This window comes from Lampetra planeri, chromosome 21, assembly GCF_965212315.1.
Source record: "Lampetra planeri chromosome 21, kcLamPlan1.2.h2, whole genome shotgun sequence".
NCBI classification, from domain to species: Eukaryota; Metazoa; Chordata; class Hyperoartia; order Petromyzontiformes; family Petromyzontidae; genus Lampetra; species Lampetra planeri.
In genome coordinates, this window is record NC_136127.1 from 13,016,557 (window position 1) to 13,037,863 (window position 21,307).

The 21,307-nt window shown below is 51.5% G+C and overlaps 1 protein-coding gene across 2 annotated transcripts; it reads left to right on the forward strand.

The window, feature by feature from the left end:
• Positions 1 to 177: 177 nt before the first annotated feature.
• Positions 178 to 19,676, forward strand: KAT2B (lysine acetyltransferase 2B). 2 transcript variants are annotated; one of them, XM_078604066.1, is made up of 18 exons: positions 178 to 421; positions 4,661 to 4,790; positions 5,644 to 5,789; positions 6,271 to 6,360; positions 6,920 to 7,101; positions 7,926 to 8,117; positions 8,620 to 8,726; positions 9,013 to 9,168; positions 9,570 to 9,706; positions 10,076 to 10,284; positions 10,678 to 10,804; positions 11,646 to 11,756; positions 12,427 to 12,570; positions 12,942 to 13,056; positions 13,662 to 13,698; positions 14,050 to 14,113; positions 15,611 to 15,695; positions 16,462 to 19,676. In XM_078604066.1, exons 1-18 carry the CDS (start codon positions 209 to 211, stop codon positions 16,653 to 16,655), a joined length of 2,439 nt encoding a protein of 812 aa, XP_078460192.1. In that variant the 5' UTR covers positions 178 to 208; the 3' UTR covers positions 16,656 to 19,676. The 2 variants fall into 2 exon arrangements, 1 of the variants encoding a protein (XP_078460192.1); XR_013586569.1 differs by having other exon boundaries at positions 256 to 421; positions 14,054 to 14,113; positions 16,462 to 16,480.
• The last annotated feature ends 1,631 nt before the right edge of the window (positions 19,677 to 21,307 follow it).

The window sequence follows — 21,307 nt, forward strand, 5'->3', positions numbered from 1 at the left end:
CGTGTAGCCCCGCCCACCACATGCAGCCCCGCCCACCACGTGCGGCCCCGCCCACCACGTGTAGCCCCGCCCACCACGTGCAGCCCCGCCCACCACGTGTAGCCCCGCCCATCTATCTAAGCCCCGTCCGTCACGTGTAGCCCCGCCCATCTATCTAAGCCCCTCCCCCCGTGTGTAGCCCCGCACCCCGAGCCCCGCCCTCCCCGCGATGGCGGAAAGCGGCGCGGATCCACCCGTGGCCTCGGCTGGCAGCGGCGTCGCGAGCACGGAGACGGCGCCCAAGAAGGCGGGCTCGGCGGTGGGGCCCGTGGAGATGAGCCGCGCCGAGAACCTGCAGCGCATCGCGCAGAGGAAGGCGCAGGTGCGCGGCTACGCGCACAGCAAGAAGCTGGAGAAGCTGGGGGTCTACTCGGCCTGCAAGGCAAGGCCGCGCATTGCATTCCCCAGCGCGGGTAGGCGCCACGCCGCCGCTTATGCGAGCTGCGAGATGTAAAGCGTGCACGCGCGTGTGTTGTGTGGGGAGCGGTGGCGCAGCGGTTAGCGCGCTGGTCAATGAACTCAGCCACCGAGTTCGATTCTAGCTCGTGGCCAACACCAGTGACGATTATCCAAACCGGTCCTGGAACTCCCTTAGGTCGACTCAGCCTCAACAGCCTCAAATCAGTACCTGGTGCGGTGTGTAAAAACATCGCCACTGGGGAGACAAAGGCGGCCGGGCGTGGTGCTGGCTACCCACTCCCTCGTGTGCCATTGCGGCCTTCATAGGTACTCGCTAACAGCACTTGCCCCGACAGTGTTGAGGCTACACGGGGGATCATTGTCTTTGTTGTACAGGTTAGGGGAGGGGTTAGGAAGGGGGAGGAGTTAGGAGGGGGGAGGGGTTAGTAGGAGAGGGTCAAGGTGTTGTGGGTGTCGGAGATCGCCTCAGCGATCGCGTTATTGTGTGAGCGTGCGTGTGTAATTTAAATCAAAAGTTATTGAACGTTTGTGTGAAGGTAGGTGCTCATAGTACTGCATACATCTACGTGTTTATTAGTGTGCGTTAAAGTAGCGTTTTTTTATTGTTTTTTATTTTAACGTTTTTGTTTCAACGTTTTTGACGGCGGTTTGTTTTTGGCGCCCTTTTTCCTGAGAGCGTGTGACATTAGTGTGCATATTGTCGGTGTTCTCGTGTGTTTGTGTATCTGTGTGCGTGCGTTCTAGTCTATGTATACATAGTCTGGCGTACTGTAGTGTATTTACTGTGGGGTGTACTGGAATACTCCTGCCCCCACCGAAAATTAACATCAGTGGAGGGATGCAGGCAAGGCCGATGAGTCTGATGCCTTCTATAAACCTGTCCCAGGTGCTAGCTAAAGTGGCCCCTTGGGATAGAGTCATCCTGTTGGGTGACTTTAATGCCCGAGTAGATCATGACGCAGACACGTGGGTTTGAATGATCGGAAGGCATGGGCCAGATCAGCTCAATAATAACGGAAGGAGGCTGCTAGACTTCTGTGCAGCCCATGGGCTTGTAATTATGAACACACTGTTCCAGCATCGGCAGATCCACACAACATCATGGATGCACGCCGGGTCCAGGAAAGAACATCTGCTGGACTATATAGTGACGGACCAGCAGATGTGGACCCATGTCCTTGACACCAGGACCTACTGTGGAGCTGATCTGCCCACTGACCATCGACTTGTCATCTGTAAAATGCACCTGACATTCTTCCATTCTGGTGGTGGGTCTCCATCTAGGACCCCATTAAAACCCACAGTCGCCTGGTCTCAGCTAGCTGAGGATAGTTTCAAGCAGGAATTTCAACATTGCTTGCAGCTGGGGGTAGGATTGTGTCCCCCTCCTGATGCTGAGGAGAAATGGGTGAGGTTCAGGACTGTGGCTCATGCAGCTGCAACGGCTGCATTGGGTATGCGGTCCAGACCTCCCCAGAGATGCTAGCTAAAGGAGGTGTTCTAACTGGTTGAGAGAAAACAACAGGACCACTTACGTTGTCTACAGAATCCAAAATCGGAGAATGAGGCTTACCACAGCCTTCGCTCGGAGATTCGGAGAGCCGTGTGACGTTGCACGGATAAATAGTGGGGGCGGGTTGCTGAGGAGATGCAATCTGTCTCAGTAGCCTGCAATCACAAATCACTATTTAATTCCATAAAAAGGTAACTTTTAAGCGACCTCACCTATCACCATCCTTAAGGGAAACAACAGTCTTGGAGGAGGGGAATTCCCTCAGCCCATACAACATCATGGGGCAAAGTGGGGACAACCCTGCTAGGGCTGTGGTGCATCAAATATTGGCAGAAGTCACTACCCCTTCTGAATGGTTGGCTGAGGTGCTATCTGTGGAGGAAGTGCGAGGGGCGATCTGAAGTCTGAGACCAGGAAACATGCCAGGCAAAGATGATCTCCCAAGCAAAATGCTAAGGGAGGGTGGCATCTGTGTGCAGACTGCCCTACATTACATCATCACAACTGTGGACCACAGGACGAGTTCTGCAGGATTGGAAGGTTGCCCTGGTGGTCCCACTCTTCAAGAGGGGACCGCACAGGTTGTAACAACTCTCGGAGGATCTCTCTTCACAGTGTACCGGGAACGGTCCTGGCAAGGATTATTCAACATCACCTTGCCAGGCACGCCGAGGAGAGGCTTGCGGAGCCCCAATGTGGTTTCAGACCAGTGCGTTCCTGCACAGATTCCATATTCTTCGTCCGTCTGCTACAACAGAGGTGTAGGGAATTCCAACAAGACCTAAATCTGCTTTATTGCCTTGGTCAAGGCCTATGAAACCATCAACAGGCCAGAGCTATGGGCAGTTCTTCATGCTTTCAGAGTCCCCGACTCTGCTCACAATCATTAAGGGCCTTCATGATGGTGGGCAGGCCCAGGTAAAGCTATGTGGCCAAGAGTCGGAGCCATTCCCTGTTCACCTTGGGGTGCGACAGGGATGTCCTCTGGCTCCCACAATATTTAACATCATTTTTGACCACGTAGTTCAAGAAGCTTTCTATGGCTGTAACCGCAGGAGTTTCCATCTGGTACAGATTCTGATCGATGTTCGGGAAAGGTTGAGGGATGGCTCACTATTAATCAACCATGTTATGTATGCTGATGATCTGGTGATTGTTGCTCACTCAGAGGAGGAGTTGCAGGCGCTGTTGCTGAACCTGGAGTGTGCCACTAAGAGGTGGGGTCTTACCATCAGCCCCACCAAAACTAAACCCCTGCCTGGGTATTTTGTGTCACCAAATACTCCACCCCCTCAGCTGCCCATTGGTGATGGAGTAGTGTGTTTATAACCAGCTCTGGTTTGACAGCAGAGGTCTCGCTCCGAATCAGTTGGGCGGCATTATTACTTTTATCGGCTATGTGGACGCTACCTGGTCTGTCGCTCTGCACCAAGCTTCAGGACTTCTTGGCCACAGTCTTGCCCTCCTTTCTCTACGCTTGTGAAACGTATACCCCTCTAATGGAACATCTGCATTGGTTTGAAACATTCAGGCTGGCATGCCTACAATCCATCCTGGATTTAACCAGGCCGGATTGTGTGAGGAACTCACAAATCCTTGAAAGATTTGGACACAATCCCATCAGTCAGCTCCTCCAGCAGGCAAGGCTGCATTGGCTGGGTCATGTAGCCCGCATGCCCAGGCACCACATGCCCAAGCAGCTTCTGTTTGGCCGCATAGAGGTGGCTAAACGGACACGACATGGGCTGGAGAAGAGATGGACTGATGCGGTACGGGAGGATGTGGAGCTGAGTGGAATGGCGACGACTGGCACCAGTGGTGTCAAGATTGGTCTCTGGAGGAGGCTTGTAAAGGACGCTACTGATCAGTTGGAGGCAGTTGCCCTCCAGTAACCACGGAGGGCAGAGGAGCGACGCTCACAACAACGAGCGGAGCACTGTGCGGTTAAAATGCATAAAGTTTGCACAGTCGGGGGTACAGCTGGTACATCAACCGGTCATCTCAGTCAGCCAACCCATGGCACCTGGGACTGTCCTGAGACCTGTCAGCGAGCCTTCGACACTTCACATGGCCTAAAAGTGCACCTGGCCTGGTACAGGCGCCGTGGTGATGTCACCATCACTTAGTGGCGAATGGCAGGTATTGGTTGCACAGGTATGTATATATATGTATGTTATATGTTCCTCAATAACGGTTTGGCCTTAAAAGGAAACAAATATAATAGACTACATTTGTGGAAATGGTCCTTAATATCAAAACCATCCCATGAAGGGCCATTGTTTGGAATGTCGCCTTTTGTATATTTTTTATCTTAAAGCCACAGCGTTATTCATGACAAATGTGTGTTTTGTTGTCTGTGTTTGTGCGTGACTGCCAAAGCAGTATCACCAATCAATCCTGTATATTACACAGGGGGGAGCAGAGTGTGCATGGAGTGCGCTTGCTAATATCCTCACTTTAAATCAAGCAGATTTTTTTTTCTGTAACAAGACTCCTGAGGAGGCCCTATGGGGGTCCAAAGTGGTTGAGAGTTTGTCAGGGTGTCTTCGCCACTATGGTCATGCTTGAGATGATTTGCGTCCAACTCGGTCATCATCGTTGACTAAAGTAAAACAATACAAACACTTGTGTTGGTAAATATTTCCCACCATTGAGATCTTTCACGAAATCAATGGTACGCTGTTGTAGGCCGACGACTCGTGCAAGTGCAACGGCTGGAAGAACCCCAACCAAGCGCCGAACCCTCCCACTGTGGACGTGCAGCAGCACAACGTCGCCTCACTCAGCGATCCCTGCCGCAGCTGTAATCACGTCCTCGGTAAGGCGAGGCGATCCCGCATTCAGGGGGAGAGTGGTGGCGTCGTGATTAGCGCACAACGGGAGCAGTCTGGTGGCCCGAGTTCAATTGCAGCCTGTGGGTTAACCAACATCTGTGCTGAGTGATGTCTAGACCGGTCCCGGCAGCGCCCTCTCCCTTCGCCAACCAGCACTGACCAGCGGTGGTGAATCTAGTGAAACAAACCTCCGTGACCTACATAGTGTGGTCAGGCGTCCGTCCATCAGTGGATTGTAAACTGGTTTGTGAACACATGTTGTAGGTTTTCCTCTGTGCTCCTACAGCCCACACAGCAATGGATGGACAAAGTGCTGTGAATATTTTTTTTAATACCTATACCACCACTCTGCATTGAAACGGGACATATACAGCTGTGTTTCTGTCGTGATTAAGAATAAAGAAAAGCAAACTATGGAATTTCACAGTCCATGGTTAAGATGAGGCATTTTGATAATAAGGTAAATATGCCTCAGCCGGGTTTGACAGCAGTGCCAAAGAGACTGCATTCTTATCCCAATATCTGCAGATGCAATATAACTTTCAACTTTTGCCAAGCCTGCAAGTAAACATCATTGATGAATCGAAAGCAGGAGCTGGGGTTGCTTCACTTAAGAATCATTTAATTTGAGCCTCCTTAATCCCAACTCAGGCCACCTGTATATACTGGTAACTCATTGTTACCATCGTGATGAACACGTACAGTGCGAAAGAAGTTTAACATGTACATTTAAACAATTGAATTTGTTCAAACAATCTCGCGCTGTGATCGCCGGCACCTGTACCGACCGGTAAGCCTCTGGTGCGGCGTTCCGTGTGCCGACCACTTGGTCCACAGCCGACCATGTGTCTCACCTGGAGAACGTGTCGGAAGAGGAGATGAACCGGTTGCTGGGCATCGTGGTGGACGTGGAGAACCTCTTCATTTGTGTCACCAAAGAAGAGGACGCCGACACCAAGCAGGTCTTCTTCTACCTCTTCAAGGTGTGACGAGCCCACCTCATCTTCCCATTCAATTAAAAAAACGTAGCACCTCCAGTTGTTACCGTGTGATTCGTGCGGTGGAAGGAAATATGAACATTTTACATATTGTACAGTCTCCCCAAGACTGGTTTAGATATCACCACTAATGTTAGCCGTAGCCAGCAATCAAACTTGGGTCACTGGCTTCTTAACGGATCACTCCACCCTGTTCCTGTGGTGCTGAACAAAATATAAGCAAGACCATGTGGGTCTGCATTCAAGGCACCTTTCGTCATCGTGCCTCATAATTTTTATGTCGGCATGTTTATTTTAACTTTTATCGTCAAGCGGATCTGCGGTTCATTCACTGATAGTTTTCTGATTGTCTCATCTTCAGAGGTGAGTGCATTGGACCGTGACTGCAGTTTCTCAAGTGTGTGTGGAAGTGCCGGTGCGCTGCTGGGTGCTGAGAGAGCGCCGCTGCACTGTGCTGTTTGCGTAGCTTCTCAGGAAGTGCATCCTGCAAATGAGCAAGCCCGTGGTGGAGGGGCCACTGGGAAGCCCGCCCTTCGAGAAGCCCAGCATCGAGAAGGTACAGCCGCTTCTCTCGCCCGAGCCCTGCTTGTCTGCTTATCACACGCAAGGTGAAGTGGGTGGTTGGGGCAGGTAAATGAATAAGAAATATTTTCTTGAAACCTTAAGAGTCTCAAGATTATTTTTCAAGATAGTCTTGCATTGAAATGTTTGGCCAGTTTTATGAATGAGTGTTTGGAGGAAATCTGAGAAGATGGAGAAATGTCATCACTAATTAAGAGTTAATGCTGAAAGATCCTCGCAGGTATATAAAAAAATATATTGCGGTATCACTGTCTCCTGGCCGCATAACAGCCAAAGCCCACACGGCACCTAGTGTTCCCAGACAGTCTCTCATTTAAGCACTGGACAAGCTTAACCCTGCTTGCTTTCAAGATTGGACGAGATTGGGCACATTCAGGATGATTTTGTCATTGTCAAATAAAGTCAAAGGACAAACGGAACGCTGACAACTCCATTGCATCAGCAAGAGAGTTGAGTGCTACAGGTTCCTCAAGTGGTCCGGCTGCAGAGCACTTGTGACCCTACGGCGTTCACGCTTCTCCTGTCGTCGGCAGGGCGTGGCCAACTTCGTGCAGTACAAGTTCAGCCACCTGCCGCCCAAGGAGCGGCAGCCCATGTACGACCTCGCCAAGATGTTCCTGCGCTGCCTCAACTACTGGCGGCTAGAGACGCCCTCCCACCGGCGCGCCCGCGCCCAGACGGACGAGCTCTCCGCCTACAAGGTCAACTACACAAGGTGCGGAGCGCCGGGAGGAGGTGCACACCAGCCGGTGTCCCGGGGGGGGGGTCCCTGGCACCTGCCCAGCACCTGTTAAGAAGTTAACAAACCTAGCAAAGTGCTCCTGAAGTAGTCACCCCTCAGATAAGAGTCTTGAGACCAGAGCTTAATGTTTCACTAAATATGATATCAGTAATCTTCCAGCAACCTGGGTTGCTTATAGCTTGGAGTAGGTGGCGCGTGACTAATAGCCACAGCCATATCGGATGGTTTACTGGATTTGGTGTGGAAATATTTTCCGGGTCACTGATAAAGACAGACGCGGCTGAAATTCAGCCCTACTTGAGACTCGCATGAGTCTCGAGTATGAGTCTCAAGTAGGTTTTCGAGGGGTAAATAGTTTCATGAAGTTAGTAAAGATTCACCATGTGAGAACTCAAGAGACCAGTCTTATTTGCCAGAGTGACCTTGGTCACAAAAATGACAAAGGAATAAATTAAAATTAGAGCAAGTAAAATAAAACAAATCCGAGAACTCCTGCTTGAGTAGTAGTAGTGAGTAGTAATTTCATTTTTTATAGCGTTGTTTATGCAATTGCATCCCACAAGGTGAAAATGTATATCAGTATTAAATAAAATAACGTATCCTGTAACTCCAGTTGGCTCAGTCAAAATACTTTTAAAATATTTGTACTAAAACTAAGTTAGAGAATACGTTACACAGAATGAATGCAGTCATTGCGCTGTTTGGGAAACGGGCTAGGCGTGTGTCGTCATCGCGATTTCGCGTCCCACGTCGGTGAGTTTCACCCCCTTGCTGTGTCTGCGACGCGCGCGGTCCAGGTGGCTGTGCTACTGCAACGTGCCGCAGTTCTGCGACAGCCTGCCCTGCTACGACACCACGCAGGTGTTCGGCCGCACGCTGCTGCGCTCCATCTTCCCCGTGATGCGGCTGCAGCTGCAGGAGAAGTTCCGCAAGGAGAAGGACAAACTCCCGGCGGAGCAGCGCACGCTCATCCTCACGCACTTCCCCAAGTAACGCACGGCGCGAGAACTCCTGGCGTGTGCGAGCGTGCGCGTGTGTGTGTCGCATCGCATCTCGCGTTGGACAAGTTGCAAGGGTATTTTGTTTCACCAGGTGAGAAACCAGGATTCTCTGATTTCCGAGACTGCCGGTAGGGCCGATGATAGCTATTTATAGGCGGGTATTTTTGAACTTGCCAGATTTGGAGCCTGACTGTGTGTAAGCATTAGACGCGTGACATTATTCAATTTTTACATCTCTCAAAGAGACAGCGTGAATGCTGATTGTTGTTCGTGAAGGCAATGTTGTGTTGTGGTGGCTGACAGTTGCTGTGGTTTAGATGGTCGCTTACGGTTGTGATGATAATGGTTGTGGCAGTGGTTGTTGTTGCTAACGGTGGTGGTGGTGGTGGTGATTGCCGAGGTGCCAGTGGTTGCGGTTGCTGATGGTTGTAATTGCCAGTGAGTGGCGATTGTAGATGCTGACAGTTCTGGTGATGGCGGTTGTGGTCAGGTTCCTGTCCATGCTTGAGGAGGAGGTATACAGCTCCAGTTCTCCAATCTGGGACGCCGATTTCTCAGGCTCCGACGTCGCTGGCGCTCAGGCCGCTCTGCAGGCAGGTGAGGCCCCCCCGCCCACACACAGGTGGCACTTACCCAGCGTCGGCAATCGCAGACATAGCCCCCCTCTGCAGGCACGGCACTGCATATGCACCGTGGTATGTGCAGCGTGCGTGTGGAGCGTGTGGAGCGTGTGGAGCGTGTGTGGTGCGCATCACGCGGTGTGTGTAATGTGTGCTGTATGCGAGGGAACGGTTCTGCACTCTTGTCCTACAATGTGTCGGGCTTAACTGGGGATATTCTCAATGCCAGTGTGTGCATGCGTGTGTGCGCGCGTGTGCGACAGTGTCTGGAAGCCAGGGCGTCGGGACCCCCACGTCCAACCGGCAGTTCAGCTTCCAGTCTGGCGTGTCGTGTGTCACCGGCGAGCCGTCCAGCGCTAGCGGACTCAGCCCCGGCGTGCTCAGCCCCTGGAGGAAGGGAGAGGAAGGCGGCGCGGCCGGTGAGATGCCAGCATGGTCACGGCGGGCTCGTCGGGGAGGCTGGTGTGTGTGGGAATCGGTGCCTGATTGATATAGAGAGACCAGGAATTCTGCATTAAAATATTATCTTTTTACATATTTTGTGATCTTTTCCCCATTGCGCACTGTTGGCTTTGTCATGAGATGAAGCATCCAGTTGCAACCCATCAAGTGACATCTCGCCTACCCAATAGAAGACAGCACATTCTGACTTAATTTTTAAATCTCAGAGGTGGAATTTATAAAAAATTTGTTTGGTTATTTTGTTCCGTCAATAGTTATTGAGCCGAAACTATTAACTCACTACACTTGAAATATTAGTTCATTCACAGTTGGTCGTGCAGCCTTGTTTATGTTGTCTTGTCCCTGATACTTTTTCCAGGTGAGAAGCGCAAACTCGACGAGTCAATGACTCTGGAAGATGCCAAGAGGCAGCGGGTGATGGGCGACATCCCCATGGAGCTGGTGAACGAAGTGATGTCCACCATCACGGACCCCGCCGCCATGCTGGGGCCCGAGGTGAGACCTCACCCGTTCACGCGAGCCGCGTGGACCTCGTTCTGCAGCACGGTTATCTCGCTGCGCTGCACTGCACGTGTAGTTCCGCACAGTGTACGAAGTGTTGGGCCTGGGCCTCCCTGAGCTCGACTCGACCTTAATTGATTACCTAGTGCAGCGTGTCAACATCAACACTGGAGCGACAAAGACACGTGGTGCTGGCCAGCCACCCCCTCGTGTGCAGTGCCTGCCTTAGTAGGTGCTCGCTCACAGCACTTGCCTTCACGGTTTGGGAGATCTTGTCATTCCACAGGGGGGTCTTTGTGCATGCATTGTGTCGTCCTCACTGCGTGTGCATGTACACATGCGTGTGTGTTTGTGTATGCGCAGACGAGCCTGCTGTCGGCGCACGCGGCCCGCGATGAGGCGGCGCGCATGGAGGAGCGGCGCGGCGTCATCGAGTTCCACGTGGTGGGGAACTCGCTCTCGCAGAAACCCAACCGCAAGATCCTCATGTGGCTCGTGGGGCTGCAGAACGTGTTCTCGCACCAGCTGCCGCGCATGCCCAAGGAGTACATCACGCGACTCGTGTTCGACCCGTGAGCGAGCCCCTTCCTTGCCGCACGCTCACCGCACACCCGCTTACCGATCCACCCCGCTCACAGGCTCGCTTAACCCTCGCCCTAAACCCGGACACGCGAACCGTACGTGGCAATGTGGTCATGTGCACAAACACCAGAGTGCCGTCACCTTGCTGACGGTGTTGTGTTATATAGATTCGTACAGAGACCTAAAGACTCGCACAGAGACCCATAGACTCAGATAGAGACCCATGGACCCATGCAGGGACCCCCAGACTCCTATAGAACCTCTTGTATAAAATACGTGTGCCCACTGTTTTAGCGCAGCATCTTCATATGAGGCCGCTTTCAGACACTGTAAATCCACGTCTTGTTGCGACTCTAAGCGGGACGGTGATGGCGTATGCACAGGAAGCACAAGACACTGGCGCTGGTGAAGGACGGGCGCGTGATTGGAGGGATTTGCTTCCGCATGTTCTCCACGCAGGGCTTCACCGAGATTGTCTTCTGCGCCGTTACCTCCAACGAGCAGGTCAAGGTGAGAGGCACCTGTTCCACATCCTCACCCGCGCGGCCTTCTCAATCGCCTCTGCCGTGGTGGGCACATGCCTGCCATCAAATCTCCCGGAGTTTAAAAAACGTGCCCACTTTTTCAGCTGCCAGCTGGGAGACAGAACCGACGACCTCTGCATCGCAAGTTCAGTGCGCCACCCATTACACCCAGAATGTGCCCGGTCTAACCAGGTCTCAGATGTTAAGCAGTTTTGAGCCTGGATAGTGCTTGGATGGGTGACCAGCACACGTGACAGGTGTTGTAGGCTGCTGTGGGGCTAGGTGGAGGGCAACGGAGAGCAAAGCGGACAAAAACTCATTCTTGCGCTGTACTTCTGTGTGGCCGTGTGGATGTTTCCCAGCCTTTACCAACCAGCACTGGCCAGCGTGGTGACGTGTGGTCACACAACCCACATGGCACGGGGAGGCCCTCAAGCAGCAGTGGATAGACGAATGGGGCTAGACATGTGCACACAACCTACTGTGTCATCCACCAGCAGCTAACACTTCAACAGCCACTCACTCGCAGCAATTATCCACCCGCATAACTTACAGGGTGATCCAGTAATAGATGCCCTGCTAAACAAATGGATTAATGATGGAGAAAACATTTAATTTCAAAGCCCCCTTCATATCTCCCACCATCTCAATACACACAGTGTTAACGCATTTAAAAGTGCTCTGTGAGATATGGAGCCATATCTCACAGAAACGTACGACTGTTAGCATCTGATGTTATCTCAGCTACACTGCGCATCGTCCTCACCTCCGAACCACCGACGGTTGGTGCCGTGTGCGGTGCTTGCGTCCGGTTTTTGGTGGCGCAGGGGTACGGCACCCACCTGATGAACCACCTGAAGGAGTACCACATCAAGCAGGGCGTGCTGCACTTCCTTACCTTCGCAGACGAGTACGCCATCGGCTACTTCAAGAAGCAGGTGACGTCGCCTGCTGCTACCCCCCTCCACTCCCATCCGCCTCGCTGCTCGCTCGTTATCACAGCTGCAGGGCTTCAGCCGACAGGTCCCTGACGTTTCATCAGAACCGGTCCCCATTTTGGTCTTCCCCACTGCATGTGATTGGCATCGTTAGTACAATTCTCGGTTTTGCCCTCCCCCTCCAATTACTCGACTGCTCCATCCTAACTGGGAATATTTTTTAAAAAATCATCAGACAGGACTTCACTCGCCTAGAGTTCCTGCAACCTCCACTGTATTTTTGTTATCTTCGTTGGGCTAACCCAGGGGTCGGCAACCTACGGCTCCGGAGCCGCATGCGGCTCTTTACGGGCTGCTTCTTGACAATATGTACGTATGTACAGTATGTACTCAGATGTATTGCGGCTCTTGAAATACTGAATTTTGTACCGAATTGGAAAGAAATGGCTCTTCTTGTTATTTTGGTTGCCGACCCCTGGGCTAACCCAACAAAGATGGAAGAACGTAATATCTTCTTGATGTAATGCAAAGTCCAGGCCCAATGTCAATTTATACGCTGCAGCTGCTCTTCGTAACAAATTAAAAAATGGAGAGCAGCCGACGGCCGTGACAGAGTCTCGCGACGGCCCGCGTGAGAAACGTCTTGGATTCTCTCTCTGGGTGTTTGCAGGGCTTCTCCAAGGACATCAAGATCCCCAAGAGCAAGTACGTGGGCTACATCAAGGACTATGAGGGCGCCACGCTCATGGGCTGCGAGCTCAACCCCAGGATCCCCTACACGGAGTTCTCCGTCATCATCAAGAAACAGAAGGAGGTAGGGCAGCGATAGGCGCAGAGCTTCCCTTAAAAAATTCTCATTGATAATAATATTATTACTTGCATTTGTACTGTGCCTGTAACGTAGCGATATGTCTCCATGTGGCTGGTTCGGCCTAGGGGACCTCACCCCTAATTCCCCGCACGTTGATCTCAATTCTGCTTTCGCTGTCATGTGACGATTAATCTCTTCGCAAATTATTCAGTTGGGAAACTCACGGCAGCATCACCCGTCTATTGCGAAAACTTCTTAAAAATAGTAATGAGATGTGGTTAGCCTTCTCCAGGTTAACAAGCGCACTATTTACAACAATAATAATAATAATGTACTAGTCCTGCGTGTGTAACGACGGTGACCTCTTTCCCCAGATAATAAAGAAGCTGATTGAGCGCAAGCAGGCGCAGATCCGCAAGGTGTACCCTGGCCTCACGTGCTTCAAGGAGGGCGTGCGGCAAATCCCCATCGAGAGCATCCCTGGCATCCGTGCGTACATTGCCAGCCGTTCTAACGGCCACCAGCGCTTACTGCGAACGGAGCACGAGCGGCAGCGGCACTACTGCTCATTTGTACAGCGCCGGCAGCAGCGCTTCGAAAACAACGCCAGTACCAGTGGCTCGAATGTAGACGGCACCGTTACTTATCATTGACATTGCACAAGACGGAGCACTGCACACGTTTACAGCACAAACTCTCCCCACACGTATAGCACGGGCATTGTGAATTCACACAAACAGCACATGCATCCCACATAGAGCCTTAGCATCACCGCTTGATACACTCACCGGATTATCATATATAGCACGAGCAGCAGTGCTTCCTGCAAGTATAGCACGAGCGTGTTAGCCCTTCCCCATATGTAGAGCACGGGCGCTGGCACTACCCATCCTTACAGCGTCGGCGCTCGAACCCATTGTGCACACAGTGGGAGTAGCAGAGATTCCCGTATACTCGTGGCACCAGCACCCGCCCTTGTCTTCACTGGGCACCCACCCAGCATGTCCATCACGGGCCTGAGCTCCTCTGCCGCGATACCTCCTCGAACAGAAAAAACATTGTTGGCTGAATCGTGGCTGTGATTTCTTCCCCAGGTGAGACCGGCTGGAAGGCCAGCACCAAGGACAAGGGGTGAACATCTCACCGGCAGTGACGTATTTGTGTGACATTGTCTTGAGTAATGTGTTGTATGTTAATTATTTTAAGCAACATGCATCATCTTTGATGGCCGATGCAGTGTAAACAAATCTAGTTCATTCATTAATAACGTACACGCCCCTTTGCCAATCCATTGATGAGATTGGAAGCATTCCGGGTAATTTAGTCAACGGCAAAGAATGATATGAAATGCATCCACATAGCTTATCATATTTTTCTCTACATTAATATTATCATATCAGAGTCCGTTGGAGGATGGCACGTATGAGAGTGCTGATCTTGAAGATTGTGCAGTGGTTGTATTGACCAGTGTTGCTTTGGCAGGAAGGAGCCTAAGGACAGTGAGCAGCTTTACAACACGCTCAAGAGCATCATGCAGCAGGTGAAGGTACGTCGTGACCCGCGCCGGCGCTGGGGTGGGGCGTGCGTTCTCTGCGCCCGTCGTACTTCTTGAGGATGGTGTTCTTGGTGCTCAGGTAGAGGCCAGCCCTTGTCCTGCGCCATCTGGAGGGAGCTGTGCGCAAAGTCGGCGATGAAGGCGTCGGTGTTGAACATTCTCAGCGCTGCTCGTGCCGTCATCTTCATGCGCACAGCAATACCTGTTGCCACGGCGACATCTGTCAATCGTTAACGGAATTTGCACAGATTTTCAGGGACGGGGGACAAAGAGTGAAAAAAGCATTGCGTCAGCGAGTGTCTCGGTCTGCGAGTCGACGGGCATCTCGGCTGACCTTTGAACTCATGCACGGTGTAGGTGATCGGCGCTCCTCTGTTTTTGGGTAGCTTTGGACTGCAGGACAGAGGTACAGCAACGGCGTTGGCGCCGAGGGGGGCACCTCTCGGCGGCGTCCGACACCGGCTGCCGTCCCTGACCGTGCCCACGCCGGGATCAGTGCCCGCGGGGCCGTGAGGCCGATAAGCGGAACACGTGACCCCAAGTGCAACGCTCGGCAGCACCCTAGGTCCACTTGGCACGTCCCTAGGTCAACTTGGCAAATTAACGAGATTCTATACTCACGGGTACAAAAACCGCCTGTGACTATATCACCTGGAATGAATCCAATCGTTTCAGCCAAATAGGACTGAGCTTGGACAGTGCTTGGGCGGGTGCCCACCGTGCACGTCAGCTGGTTACAGGGCTGCGGTGCTACGTGCTAGGGCCGTAGAGCGCTGTGCAGAAAAACCCTCTGCCGCACTGTACTTTAGTACTCCAACGTCTGTGCTGTCTGCCATCACCAGCCACTGACCAACGTGGGGAAGTTTGGTCGGTTATCCCCGAGGCCCCGGACAGCGTATGGAAGCTCTCATCCAGGCAGTGGATGGACAAATGGGTTGTGACCGTGCAAGTGGAGTGAATACGTTGACCTCACTCAAGGCAGTGGATTCCCACAATAGATGTTTTAGGGAGTGACCTCGTCGGTTAAGCAATGAGCTGGGCTCGTGTCTTGCAGGAGGCAGTTGAGTGAGATGGACTTACACGTGTATGTATATGTGGGGGGGGGGTGTGCACATACGTGTGTGTGTGGGTGTATAGAGTGGTAGTGCTTAGGGGGTGGAAGTGTAACAGTTGGCGCTCTGGTCTACGAACTCATCAACCCGAGTTCGATTCCACTTAATGCCGGCACCAGTGACGATTATCTGAACCAGTCTTGGGCCTCCCCCTGTGTCAACTCAATTGAGTACCCGGTGCGTTGTGTAAACATCGCCACTCGGGAAACAAAGGCCCGCAGGCGTGATGTTGGCTACCCATCTCCTCGTGTGCCGTGTCGGCCTTCATAGATGCTGCTCACACAGCACTTTCCCCAGCAATCTGTTATTGCTATACAGGGATCTTTGTTTTGTATATAGACACAAATCTTTGTGTGTGTGTGCATGATTATTCCAGGGTCAGCCCAGCGCCTGGCCATTCATGGAGCCCGTGAAGAAGTCCGAAGCCCCTGATTACTACGACGTCATTCGCTTTCCCATGGGTGAGAGCGCAGAGGATAAAACAAACAAAAATAAACTCAACACTTCGGTTTTGTAGCCAATACGGTGATCTACATTTGTTTTTTAGCTTGGCCACATTTTATTTATCTGCTGATATTCTTGTCATTCACTCTTTACCACCCGACAAGATTGTCACATTTTCAAATATATACTTTTTATACATGCCCATGTATCGATCAAATTCTAACCATTAAAGTTCAAGCTCACTGGTGGCTTGAGACTGGACATCATAAATGGTGTGGCGCCTTCCTAAGCAGTGTGGCTGTGATTGTCCACGAACTTTGCTCACAGAAAGCAGGTGTAACATTTGGCAGGGATGTAGCATAGCAATGCCACAGATTTGGAGTCCAAAGCGAACGCATTACAGTGCACATTTTGTCGTTGCACCGTCTCCATCGTTGTCGCCATGCTCATTGAGCATCTGCCAGTTAAGTTCACCCGAAAGCGCTTTAAGCGTGGGTCCTTGTTCATGGCCGTTCTACCGCACACACGATTGTGAGGTGCATTTATAAATAGTGAGCGATATGGAGACTTAGATATCATCCAGGTCGCCCTTGCAAAAGAGGTATAAAAGGTAGTCCCGTGTCTCCAAAGGGTCGGTGTCTTCTAGTGGAATAATGGAGGCTGCCTGGCCACGTTGTAGTGACTGTTCTGGTGACGATTGCCACTTACCGGCTTCAGCATCTGCGTAATGCGTCACATTTGCTTCCCCGCTGTGCGCCCCGTGTGCACTCGCTCCCACCACAGACCTGAAGACGATGAGTGAGCGACTGAAGAACCGCTACTACGTGACCAAGAAGCTCTTCATGGCCGACATGCAGCGCATCTTCACCAACTGCCGCGAATATAACCCCCCTGAGACGGAGTACTACCGCTGCGCCAACACGCTCGAGCGCTTCTTCTACAACAAGATGAAGGAGGCCGGTCTCATCGACAAGTAGCGGTGGTGGCTGTGGCTGTGCGGATCCCAGGCTTGGGACAGAGCCCGAATCTCAGCGGCCGAACAAACGTGGAAATCGACGCGAGTCCTGACCGCTAATTGCCACGGGGGCCGGGGGTGTCGTCCACCAGCTCTCGTTGCAGTTGCGCGTTCGACGTGCGAGTTCTCCTGCCGTTTGGAAACGGTGGCGCTGCGAATCGTCGGCGACACAAGCTGCTGCGAGCGCATGACGCGTGGAAGGAACAATCGGAACTTTTCGTGCTGCCAGCATTGGCGCCGTGGCGATCCGTGGGTGCGTTGAGGACGGACCACCGCGTCGTTTAGCGCTTGCATTGTCAACAGGAGGGTGGAGTATAAACACGCACGCAATGAGGGATGGAAAAGTTGTTTTATTACTCGCTTGGGAGTGGCGCGCCCTTGAGTCAACGAGTGCCTGCAGTGCAACAGAATGCAAAGTCGGTGAGGGGTTTTTGCCAATAAGCATTCGACTGCAGTTGTAGTTCTGTATATTTTTAGTACATACTGACGTGTATGAATTTAAATGTGAATGTTAAAAGTACGATTTGCACACCGAATGTATAGTCGCAGGTAGTTGAGTAATTGTACTTTGTGGGCGAGAGTGATCGTTTGACTACACACACACACGACTTAAATGCACAAATGCATCTTCCTGCCGATTCGCTCTATTATTGGCAATGGAAACAAGGTCACATTTTTATTCTAAAAACTAGGAAGAAGAATCGTGCGTATGTATTTATGTTGAACTTCTTTCGCACTGAACGTAACCAACCGTGCTAATCGGAGGTGCGGATGTATGGATTCTGCACCGCTTTCCAATAGGCTTTGCTGATGGAAGTATTTATTCAGCGATGAGAACGATACGTTGAAAACCGCACGGCGAGATGACAACACACGGCACGTGATGTGATGCAAATCCTAATTGCAACATAACTTTACACGAACATTACGTTCGTATGGGATGAACTTTGAGATAGTTACGTCCCCTACAGACAAGTAAGCTATTACATTTCGATTTAAAGCTTTCGTGACTGCAGGGATTCATCTTCTTGGTTCTTTCGGTAAAGTCACGTAGAAGGGAAGTAATAAAATAATAAAAATAAAACATAATAAAATAAATCTCACGACGTTTCGGCCACAACGCAAGCAGCCGTCTTCAGGTGAAGAATGAAACACTGCCAAGCTTGGAGCGTATATATAAGCTGGGTTGGAGGTTGGAAGAAGAGCGCCTTGACAAAATAATTTGCATATCAAGAGGAATTTAGCATATTAATGGGAAATGCGTAGGAGGTGGGCGGGGGGGTTTCAAAGTCATATTATGCCCATGCATTATGTAGGATTAGCAGCATCAAAGGGAGGGGGTAGGGGGTAGCATTAACAAAGAGAGGGAATGTTAATAGTATGTAGAAGCCACGAAACATGTCAATGGGAGAGCGGTAGAAGGAGACCCGCAGTGGAGCAAATAATGCATTCCCTGTGGAGAACACAAGATACACAGTCAATGCCAGTGAGTGGACTGCGGTCTGAAAGTCAAGGCGCTCTTCTTCCACCTCCAACCCAGCTTATATATACGCTCCAAGCTTGGCAGTGTTTCATTCTTCACCTGAAGACGGATGCTTGCGTTGTGGCCGAAACGTCGTGAGAATTATTTTATTACGTTTTATTTTTATTATTTTATTACTTCCCTTCTACGTGACTTTACCGAAAGAACCAAGAAGATAAGCTATTACATTCACTCAGTTTCAGTTTTTTTCTCAACCTCAGTTGTAAAGTTTTGAAAAGATTGAAATTTAACCATTGCCAGCACCTGAACTGCTGGTAGCTACATTTTATGAGTTGGTTCCATTTGGCTGAATTTATACCCGAACGATTTGTATGGACACAGCTGTTAAGAATTGTAGCGTTAAATATCTGCATCGCTCAAACCCCAGCTGCATGCCCTGAGAAATGTCTACAGGTTTCCTTTTGCCCCTCCAACTAAAAAGCTCTCCTCGCAACTTTGTCATCGTAAATTCTGAGCGGATGTCGAATGGATATGGGAAGATGGGGGGGATGGGACGCAGGTGAAGAAACGCTGATGGTGAAGCCGCTGGCCGTCGCACATGAAGTTTCTCGATACACCCGCAGGCATTGACTGTAAAACCCGCGTTGGAGTGTGTCGCCTCCTCAGCCTGCAGCTGACAGCAACAGAAACAGTCGTGTTGCGAAAGCAGTTGCGTGTGCGGTGCCACATGTGGTGTGGGAGCGGCTCTTTGTGGGATGGCGTAGGCTGGTGGTTGTACTTGCGTGACCTTGACAGGGCCATGTGCAGAGGGTTCTCGCTCCATTTCACCGAGCAGATTTTCATGTTGTTTGCACTCGTACGTGTACACGTAGAGTTCACGTCAACCCACGCCGTGCGGGTCGGGGGGACCGTTTGATCATTTGTCACCAGACGGGAAGCATAGGGATACAGTACGATTGATTTTGCGATGTCCACCACGTAGCCCACAGCCCATCGCACACAACCTGTTGTGCTTGGTGGTTGCTAATCCAAGCGCCATGCAGGCTCCCACCTTGCTTATCTTAAGATGGGGCGCATTGTGGGTGATTTAATCGTGGGCCGAGGTACTGTAGATAACGTTTAAAAACAACCCGTCCTGCCAAGCTTGCTTTGGTGAACCCCGCCAGGTCACACGCGTCCTGAACTCTGATGGTAGTGGCTGTTGCGTCATTCTTCGTGTACATGTACCGCGTTCATCATGGACATTGTTGGTTGGGTCATGTTGTCGTGTTTTGTATGTGATCGTAAACGACTAATCTTCAACAACTCCGAATGTATCTACGCCGCAAGCTGTGCGTATACGCAATTGTCACGTGTTTTCAGAAGGCCAAGTGTTAACAGAAAGGTCACGCGGTGTGGTTATACCGTCTCGGTGCGTTTAATTTATACCTGGATTCTGTATTGTTTGATGGTTATTCGATGTCTGTTAAGAGAAAAAAAACTTTACATATCAATTTAAAAGGCTTCAAATGTCAACTTCTGATATATTTCAGGCGTTCTCTCCACCCAGCCCCGTTATGGGGACCTCGAGGTCCACGAACCTGTGGAAGTCCTCCCCACAATTGACGATGATGGGCCTCATCGTTATGCATGTTGAAATTACTTCTCACCGTGCGTAGCCAATCGTGCTACACAGAGGTTATATCCAATCCGTCCCAGATGTTGTTGTCGTGCAAGGCACTGTGGTGTAACGTGCAGCCACCACGTAAACGTGACTGGTTGGACTACTCCAAAGGGCATCTCCCAAACATCGGCGTGCTATGAGTGCCCTGTTCCCAGGAAAGCCTGAGATTGGCCAATTCTGTTGGTGCCATTCTGGTGGGAGGAAACCTGATTACCCGGATACAACCCACCCACGCGCGCGAGTCGCACCCAGGCCTCCGGTGCAGCTCTTCTGATACTTGGCCCACCACGCAGTCCACTCCGACAGAGCCCGGTATTCCCAGACTTCCTAACAAAGCTCCGTTTATGTTCTGATGTGTACACGTACAGCCCTTTTGTCACTCCACTGCTACACGAGTGCTTCTCTACATCTGGGGGGGGGGGGGTACTAGACCATACTCGTCAGTGGGTGGGCGAAGGTGGGGAGCATAGAACAGTGTAACAGTGGATTTTGCTGCACTGTGCAGCTGCCCCTCGCAACCAGCGGTGCGTGGTGGTCGCCCATCCAAACACTGTCCTGGCCTCAACTCTGCTGATGTGAAACGAGATCGGGCGCTTTCCGGGCGATGTGGACAGAGGAATTTCTGTAGTGAAATGTAGAGGTGCAGCCCTGAAACTATTTGCTCACGCCACTGCAGCTGCTGGAAGAGTTCTCCGCTCGAGGGAGTTCTCGGGAGCCCTCTCCACGGTATTTAGTTGGTCTACTCTTCCACGCCGGTCTGACGCCTTGGCCATTCTGTTGTAAGGCAGTGCTCGTGGGGTATGGTTTACTGCGGCAGTGAAAGTCCCGCAGTTGACTGAGGCTCGGCCAGTCGTGGCTTTTTGTCGCCCGGCCTGTTGGTGGTGGGCGTGGGGCTGTCGGGGAGGGTGATCACGCCACCTTGGCTCCAACTCCCCCCCGCCCCGTGCCGACCAAAGTCCCTCCCCTCCTCCCGCACGCCCCCCTCCTTTGTGCGTCCTCGCAACGCAAACACGACGAGAGGCCGCTGTGGTTGCGTGCAGTGAATTCTTCCAAACAGGCGCACCCATTGTTCCATCTTGCGCAACCTCGTTTTCACCCCGGACATAGCTAAATGCAGTGCGCGCTGTTAATTGCTGTGCCCATTGTATTTTGACATTCCGTACATTAGCCTGGACAAGATGCGCGTTCAACTTCATCACCATCAGCCGTAGTTAATCCACTGCTGGATGAATGCCTCCCCAAGCCGCCGCTTCTCACGACCCTGCGATGCAACAACGCTCCCCCTAGCTCGCACCTTGCACACGAGCTGATTTCATCGCTCCGTCTCCCCTCGGACGCGTATCATTCCTTGTCATCCATAGTTTGTACAAATGCCTTCATGTTAAAGTGATTGCATCCTACACAGATCTACTGTATATCGCACCTCGGTGACATCAGCTTGTTTACGGTTTGAATCAGGGTTGCAATG